The sequence below is a fragment of the Grammomys surdaster genome, unplaced genomic scaffold (genome assembly GCF_004785775.1).
Source record: "Grammomys surdaster isolate TR1022 unplaced genomic scaffold, NIH_TR_1.0 144, whole genome shotgun sequence".
Classification (NCBI taxonomy): domain Eukaryota; kingdom Metazoa; phylum Chordata; class Mammalia; order Rodentia; family Muridae; genus Grammomys; species Grammomys surdaster.
In genome coordinates this window covers 8,692,023-8,700,699 of record NW_021604602.1, presented here as the reverse complement: position 1 = coordinate 8,700,699, position 8,677 = coordinate 8,692,023, and the positions used below count along the sequence as shown (strand labels likewise).

General features: G+C 53.0%; 2 protein-coding genes across 3 annotated transcripts in view; both read right to left on the bottom strand.

Annotated features, from left to right (window-relative positions):
• Positions 1 to 3,569, bottom strand: part of Tex22 (testis expressed 22) — a 12,590-nt gene extending 9,021 nt beyond the window's left edge. The window contains exons 1-2 of one of the 2 annotated variants that reach the window (XM_028764526.1): positions 3,210 to 3,569; positions 2,636 to 2,828 (exon numbers count right to left, since the gene is read on the bottom strand). In XM_028764526.1, the coding sequence (XP_028620359.1) occupies positions 2,636 to 2,791 (156 nt within the window). In that variant the 5' untranslated portion in view covers positions 2,792 to 2,828; positions 3,210 to 3,569. The other variant, XM_028764527.1, reaches the window with a different exon arrangement.
• Positions 3,570 to 3,683: 114 nt separating this feature from the next.
• Positions 3,684 to 8,677, bottom strand: part of Pacs2 (phosphofurin acidic cluster sorting protein 2) — a 72,183-nt gene continuing 67,189 nt past the window's right edge. The window contains exons 21-24 of the mRNA XM_028764442.1: positions 8,451 to 8,592; positions 7,696 to 7,922; positions 7,187 to 7,300; positions 3,684 to 6,442 (exon numbers count right to left, since the gene is read on the bottom strand). Coding sequence (XP_028620275.1) covers positions 6,324 to 6,442; positions 7,187 to 7,300; positions 7,696 to 7,922; positions 8,451 to 8,592 — 602 coding nt within the window. The 3' untranslated portion in view covers positions 3,684 to 6,323. The remainder of the gene's footprint in view (positions 6,443 to 7,186; positions 7,301 to 7,695; positions 7,923 to 8,450; positions 8,593 to 8,677) is intronic.

Here is an 8,677-nt window from a genome sequence, read left to right as displayed (position 1 = left end):
TCTCTCTCTCTCTCTCTCTCTCTCTCTCTCTCTCTCTCTCTCTCTCTTTGGTTTTTCGAGACAGGGTTTCTCTGTGTAGCCCTGGCTGTCCTGGAACTCACTCTGTAGACCAGGCTGGCCTCAAACTCAGAAATCCACCTGCCTCTGCCTCCCAAGTGCTGGGATTAAAGGTGTATGCCACCACTGCCCGGCCTAATCTTTCTCTCTTAGTTGTAGTTATTTTGTGGATTTTCTAGACAGACATTATATTGTTCCAATATCAGCCGTTTTGCTTTTTTCCCCCTATCTGGCTATTTAAGCTTCTTTTCTTGACTATGGTAAAGCCTTTCACTATAATTCCCATCCCCCACACTATGAATCCCCATCCTCCAGGCCGGAGCTAGCCCAGCTGCTCTCAGTTTTCCACATGAGCTTAGACATCCAGAGAGACATCCAGCTGATTATTTTTTTTTTACTGTCATGATTATTGTGCTTTGTTTTGTTGTTATTGCTTTGAGACAGGGTATTACTATGTAGCCCTGACTGCCCTGGAATTCTCTATGTAGACCAGGCCCAGCCTTGAACTCACAGACTCTTCCTGCCTTTGCTTCCCACGTGCTGGGAGGTTGTGCACAGCCTGTGCCTGGCAGCATGTAGTGGTTTTAGTTAAATGCTGAGCTATTGCAATGCCTTGGAGAGCACCATCTAATCTGACATTACTCTCCAGGAGCCCAGTGTCTGAATCTGACATCACTCACCAGGAGCCCAGTGTCTGTCTCCTATCAATGAAGCCTTTGCGGTTCTTTTTAGGAGCTGGTGGTTCAAGCTCATCTCAAGCAGGTTTTGCACATTTCCTAAGTTTTAGTGCTGTCACGAAGAGTAAGGACTATCTTCCCTCACCGATTCCATCTGCTGTTGTGGCTGCAGAGGCTACTGACTTCTGGCCACTGTACTGAGTAAGATTCCAGAAGACTCTTTTGGACTGACAAGGACAAACACAGGCTCTCCACATGAGGCTGGTTTTGCCTGTCTGTGCGCCATGGCAAGCTGGGGAAGGTAAGGAAGGTTTCTTTCACGTGGTTCAGCCTATCCCAAGCCTCCTGCTTTGCTCCTCTCCAGTGTTCAGAGCACGTTGGCTGGCCTGTCAGGAAGTACTATACAGTAGCTAAACTGGATGCCTAAGGACCTTCTGCTAAGACAGTTTTCTCGAACCCTCGCCTCAGGCCAAGATTACTGTGGGTCTATGAGTTACCAAGAGTAGCACTGTAGGCTAAAGACAACCTGCAGAGAAAGTGCCTCTAGGCTCAGGCTGGGAAGGGAGGAACAAAAAACTTATGTTAGCCAGGCCAGGATCTCTGTGGGAGGAAACATGAGACAGAGCTGGCTGAGGGAAGAACCAGAGGAAGCACAATCCATACTGAGAGGACACCAAAGGAGAGAATGGACATGGGACAAGGTTAGGGAAGGCAGCCTGGACATCCCTCAAGGCCAGAGTCACTAGCAGGTTAGCAGGGCCTGGAAACTGTGGAGGGAAGAGGCAAAGGAACTTGAAATGGGAACCAACCCCAAATGAAGCCAAGGTGTAGCAGACACTAAAGTGACTCTGTCCCCAACCAGGAGCCTGCTGTCCCTCCAGCCACAGGACTCTGGTTCTTCCCCATTATGTCACCAATATAAAATCCGTGCGTCTGTGCCTATTCCTGAGCAAGCCTCTCCCAAGTGATGATACTTCAGCATTCTTACCATCTAGAATGCCCTGCCTCATGAATGCTGAGGGGTCTACTGGTCAGCCCTGTGGGGCAGTTGTCACCCTTGGAGGGACCTCAAAGCACTGGGTCCCGGAGGACATGCTGAGGGGGTCACAAGATAGCCATGCACATAGCTCTGGAACCCCACTCGTTTTTGTTGCTGCTGCTGCTGGTTTTTTGAGTGTTTTGTTACTCAGTCTGGCCTTGTACTTGCAGCACTCCCGCCACACCAAGCTTGGCAGCTCACTTTCTTTGTCACCTTTGATCTTAGCAGGTACACAAGTAGACACACATATACCTCAGGGCCTGGCTCAATGGCTGGTCACATAACCAAAGCGCAAAAGAGCCAGCAGCATGAGTTTTGGTACAGTCTTGACTGATGTGGTCTAGCTTTGCCCTTTTTCCTCAGTGAAAACTACACCACAGAGAGTGTGATATCCTCTGCTCGGGGAGTACTCTAGGGTCTGCAGTTGGGCCTGCACCTCCCACCACTGGGCTGCACACGATTCAGTGCTTGCTGTCTGTTGAGGATCAGGGTGTGCTTTCTGTCTGAGACTGCAACAGATGCAGCTGCTGTGTACATTCAGTGATGGCTGATACCTGTCCAGAGAGGACACTTCCCTGTGTGGGGACCTTATTCTCTCTCCCACTAAGTGACATCCTGTTGTCTGAGGGTCAGGGACACTGGTAGAACTAAGGTGGGTACATATGGCATCGTCCTCCTGACCTCGCAACCCCTCCCTGCCTGGTGTCCACCAGAGGAAGCCTAGTTTGAGTGGTCACTCAAGAAACTGAATGTTTCTGCCAGTCCCGTTCAGTACTCTTGTCACAGAAACCCATTCTCTTTGTCCCTTTCCATCCAGTCCACCTAAAAGCCTGGGTTTTCAGAGGAGTCGCCTACTGCTTACCCAGTCTTGGGTCTGAAGGTCTTCCTGAGGCTTGCTTTTGATGTCTGGTTGGCTGGAGGCGGCCGAAAGCCTCTGTGGGGGAGACTGTTGCCTTTGCTCTTGAGCGAGCTGCCACTGGAACGTCTTCCTCTGGGGGCGCTGCTGCCTGCTGTCCATCTCTATGTACAGCAGGTTGCAGTTCCCTCGTCTAGGGCTGTGGGGCAAGGTGCAGGAAAGGAACTGAGCAGGGCTCCTGCTGCTGCCATGACAGATCCCCAAAGAAGATGACGGCAGGCCCTGCTAGGGCTCCCTTCTACCCAGTGACTACTCTTGCCAAATAGCAGGGTCCCTTAAGTGACCGTCTCTCCCAGGTCTTGTGACCACTATCCTCCACACCAGTATTCCCCCCAGGGACAGCAGTACCCTAGAAGTAGATGCACTTCTCTGCTCTCACCGGACCACTTGGTCGGACTGCCTCTCAGGGGGCGCTTTGTCTGCGGTCCTGACAAGCTCCTCAATCCTAGGATCCCACCCTCGGTAGGCCTCCCTTCTGTAACGTGGACCCTACCACACACGTCTCAGGCTCAGCGCCAACCTGCGCTCTCATTTCCCACCCTCTCCGCGTGGTCTGAACTGTGGAAGTCAGTTGAAGGGCAGCGGTGAAGAGATGTGGGGAGTTGGGTCACCCGCTCCCACGCGGACGCAGAGCTCGCTCGCCCAGAGGGTTCCGGGAAGGGCTCGGTAGGCTCCGGGACAGATGAGACGGGCTTAATGAGCTTCGGTTGACAATGGATCAGCCGGTGAGACCAGGCTTAGAAGGGTCTGCACCGGGAGTGGGGGGTCGCGTGGCCTGTGAATGCTCATTTGGGTCCAGGTAGACAGAGCTGACTTAGAACCTTCAGCACCGGCCTGAGAAAGCCGAGCTGGATCCAAGGACAGAGCTTTAAGGAAGAGGGACGAGCCTACCCGGAGCTTCCGTCCTACAGACCCCGCCCTCCGCGGCCGCTTCCGCCCCTCGACGCGTGCGCCCCAGTGTTCAAGCCGCATGGCCCCAAGACATTGAGAGAAATCACAGCAGTGGGCGGCCTGAGCGCCGTCAGTTTATTAGTGTCGCTTCAGCACCTTGAAATCGTCCACATGGTCGCATGGGACAGATCAGCATCTGCTCCCAAAAAAGCTATTTACATGAATCCTGCTTTTTATTAAAAAACAAAAACAAAACAAACTAGCAACACATACACACTCTAGAAATCAGTCACAGCGCGCTGGGCAGTCTGCAGAAGCGGACGGAGTCATCCTCACGCAAGGCTGTCAGCCTCTGCTGGCCCACTTCCAGGACAGAGCAGTCTCTGAAGGGTATAGGGGTTTAGGGAGCAAGTGAGGGTCCAGTACCCCGGCCCCGGGGAAAGTGCCAGGACGTTTTTTATGCGGAATTCATTTGAGATGGAGACTAGAGGAAGAAGAGAGGCTTGCAGGATAAGGCTAGGGCAAGCCATTGCTCGAGGGCTGAGCCTTTCCCCCTCCCCAGCTCTGGTACCTATACAGTGATACTGAGCTGCATACTCAGAGGGTGGTGGCAGGAACCAACTTGAAGGTAGAGGCAGGGCCCCCGACTGACAGCAATGAGCGATGGCAACTGGTGCTGCCTGACAGTGACCTCGAAGACTGGCAGGCTCTAAGGGTGTCGCCTCAGAGCTAAGGCCTGTTGGGATGCAAACACTCTGCTGTTCTTAGCACTGCACTGCCTGTCAGGGGGCTTTGGTGTTATCATCCTTCAAAGGGACAAAGTGCTTCTCCATGAATCCTCATTACAGCTCCATGAGGTAGGCAAGGAAAATGGACCATCTCTCTCTAACCAAAGTGGGAAGTGTGGCACGGGAGGACTGCTGTGTAGGTCTGCACCTAGCACGGCTATGGTGGTGGGTGTGTGATGCTCACGTGCTAGGCTTTTCTGACTCCACCTTGGGCCAGATGCTGGACAGAGGCTCTGCCTACACTCTCCTCTTGTGTATGTAAAGTCAGACCCCTGGAACCAAGGAGCATGTACAGGGGAGGGTTCCTAAAAGGGGCTGCCCTCAGGAAGGACCCTGAACCCCTTGTAGCTGCAAGGCTGGAAATTTAGGCCAAATGTTTCATTCAAAGGTTGACCTTTGGGAAAAAACACAGGGGCAGGTAAACTAGGCTCTTAAGCTCCAAGGGTTGCAGTGGCCTGACTCAATACAAGGTCTTTTCAGAGTGTTACCTCATCAGGAGTTCCACTGAGAAGCCTATACCCAGGGCTCCAGAGCCATAGTATCTAGGACAAACAGACCCTGTTCAGCAAGTCAAGGCAGGGGAAGTAAGTAAATAAAAAACTGCCATCTTTCACCCCAGGAAGGGTGAGTAGTCCTCAAACTCCTGTCCTGCTCTTGGCAATTTTCTAAGCATACTCTTAGGAAGGTGTCAAGGTGGAGACACCAAGCTTTAGAGCTCCCAAATGGACCGCCAGGGTCCCTGGGAGAGCCCCAGCTTCCAAGGTGACAGGCACTCTTCCAATTAGACACCCTAGGGAGAAAGGATTCTTGAGAAGATTAGGACTAGGGCAGTGACCCTTATGAGTCTGGTGGAGCATGTACAGCCAAGATGACCCTTGCTGTAGGCCACCAGCACACCCTCTCCTGCTGCATGGGAAAATGGTGGAGCTGCCACCAAGGATGAGGTGGCTATAAGGAGCTTGGCTTGGCTAGACCCAGTCCTGTAAGGGAGGTGGCCTTAGTAGTAAGACCAGCCTGCTGGAGCCTTCACTGGCTATACACACACACACACGCACACGCACACGCACACGCACACGCACACGCACACGCACACGCACACGCACACGCACACACCACTCTAGTTGCCTGCTTCCAGTTCACAACCTTGATTCTCAACTCAGATCCCACATGGCCAATCCTGGACGTTCCTGTACAGCTAGCAGAATAGAGGGAAAGGCTCAGACAAACCCCAGAAGTGTCTCCCATCTCCAGGACGGACACTGGAATATTTGAAAGGACCACCTGATCTGAGCAGCAGAAACCTAGAGGTGCCTCTGGAATGGGAGCCACACACAGGGGTAAGGGTGGGGATGCAGCTCCTGCTGGCTCTGCCCCTCACAAGGGGACTTCACAAGAGCAACATCTGCTTGGCAGCTACGTTGTCAAATGTATTTAAGAGCGTTAGAAAGATCTGCTACTGTAACACCTCCGCCATGAGGCTGGAGTCTATTGGGAATCACACACAGGGTGCCAGGGACTGACATCTCATGCCAGGACACCAAGCATGCCCTGACTTCCTTCAGCTTCTGGCCACTAAACTCCAAAGCTCCCTGTGCTCCCTCCTCCCTGAGGAAGCGGAATCCTGACTTCAGCAAAGAGCAGGATACAAAGGCAAGAACACTTCTTGCTTGCGGTCTGGGGTTTCATGGGACCAGAGTTCACCTCCTTTCTTACCAGCCTTTCCACCTGCCCACCTATTCTGGTTAATAAGCAGAGCAAAGTTACTCAGTGGCCCACAGGGAGCTGGCTGGGCTATGAGCACATTCATACTTAAGACTGTTTCTTTGTGTTTTTAAGAGTCTGTCTCTGTAGTAACCACGTGTTAACAGAAACACAGCTATCCCTCCATCAATGACTGACACAGAGCAGGACATAGGTCCCTCCACTGTCCAGTGTCAGCCCTTCCATGGGTGGAGCTAGAAGGTGGCCTTGGAGTGTCCAAAGATGCAGATAGGGAAGTGCTTCACGTGGGAAGACCACTGGGCAGCCAGCTGGAAGAACTTGACATCACTGCATTCCACGCCGTCGATGAGGACTGTGGGAGAGGGCCACCTGATCATCTGCTTGTCTGGCAAGGCAACCACCTGAGATGGTGGGGCGCTGCCAGGAAGCAGGGCAATCCTCAAGCTGGAGGAGGCCCTGCTTAACAGGCCCTTTCTACCATCTGCCCTCCCAGGACTTAGTGCAATGCTGGGTCCACCTCCCAAGGAGTCTGGCAAGGGCAGTCTGAGGCACACCTCAGTCAGGCATGGCCCATTTAAGCCACTTCCACCTCATGAGGTCCAACGTAAAATAGCTGCATTTCCAGAGGTGGCCTTAGGAAGACCACCCAAGGAGCCAGAACTCACAGTGACCCAAGAGCCCTATGCTCTGAATGCACTGCTTACAGAATAGCCTCTGTAAGATACTTTGATATGTATATATAAATCAATACTGAAGTGAAGGGAGCGCTGGGAATACAACTCTGTGATCGAGCATTTGCCTAGCACCCTAAGTTCAATCTTTAGCAATCCCTCCCGAATGTCTATCAATAAACACAGAAAATGTTGAAACATTGTTTGAACTTGAAAGGCCGTTAGCTGCACTGAGGCACCTTATCCACATGTGCTCCAAGTGTGACTCTGTAAATACGCCTTTCATTAGCAAGACAGCTGGCTGCCATGTGGGTTTGAAAGGCCAGCCATCAGTTTGCTCTGCATTCACAGTTTACAAACAGGACTCGGGTCATGGATTGAGTCGCCCTAGCACCCTATGGAGCAGCCCCCTGGCCCATACTCACCACGAAGCATGTTCTGTTGGTGCTTAGCTGTGCAGATCAGCCGGCTGATGCCTTCGATGCACTGGCTTTTGGATTCCACATCCTTGTCCTTTGTTTTCTTGGGCAAAAACATCACTGGGAAGAGAAAAGCTCTACTGTTGATCTACTGTTCCTTCAGGCCAGTTAGTTAGCTAGAGCCCTAACAGCAGGCAGGATGGTAGAGTAGTAGCTGCAGGAACATGACTGGCCCCTGCTCACCTGGGACTCGGCTTCTTGCTGTGACCATATACAGCACCCTCCTGCCTGTTATTCCATCTGAAGCCAGAAGCTGCCCAGAACCTGTGTCCTCACAGCTCCGGGGTCAAGCTGTCAAAGTATGTCTGACTGCCAGCCCCTGTGAACTATGAGTTCACGATCATGACTTTACTAGGAACTTGCTAGGGGTGGGGGAATGACATCCCCATCACCAACAGTCACCACAGAGGGCCCTCTCCCATGGTCCAGCCCTGCTCAGTCCACTCCCACCTCACCCTTCTTGTTCTTCTCCTTGGTGACCACAGTCATGGACATGGTGGGCGTGGCTGCAGCCTCCCCACTGCTGGGCAGCCTGCTGACCTGGAGGGACCGGAAAGTGCACTTGAGCGTGTTTTTGGTGGTGGGCATGTCCTTCTTCTCAGCATCTCTCTTCCTGTCTGCAGGCTGTCCCGCTGTCCAGTAGTCCACCTGCAGACCCATGAGCTCAGCGCCGACGCCCTGGCTGTGGAAGGCAGAGGGAAGTGCTCACACTCATGATGTCACTGTGACATCGTAGGCAAGAAGGCATGGCTAGCACCTGCCCTAACTTGCTGGCCAGGGTCAGTAAACTGTGAGAAGCTCTGCAGAGCTGACTGCCCACTCGTCTGCTGGGAATCTGTTAGTGGCTGTGGCCATGCCCTGGCAACTTGTACAGCCGCTCTCCTAGGACCGCGAAGAGTGGCTTCATCAGAGGCGTAACGGCTGGTGAGAGCAGGTGGCACCATGGAATCAAACTCCCCAGTTCAGCCTTGTTGTCTTGAGTTCTGTTCAAGACCCAGGGAGCTAGTAGGACTTGCCTCACTTGTGTGGGGCCTAAAGAGCTCACTCTTGCACCTCTTCCTGCTCTATGGCAGTGGGCCCCATCCCCAAGTATCCCTCACAGGACCTCCACAGGGCTTCGCTAGCATCTGTCCACATTCTATGACAAGATGGGTAACACAAAGGGTGGATGTCACCGGAGAACAAACAAGATGAGACCCATGCTGTTTACCTGGGGGAGGACAGGCCTCCACTCACTGAAGGGGATGAGGGAGGGGTAGGCGAAGCCTCCTTGGCCGCAGGAGATGTAGATGCAGAAGGTGGGGTAGAAGAGAGTACACTGGAGCTTGAGGGGGCTGCGTCGTCCGAGTCTCCTTTGGAGAGAAGTCATAGGCCAGTGGTCAGACAGCCTTCTAGTCTGGCCTCACAGCTGGCTGGAGCCTGGACTAGGACTGGAGA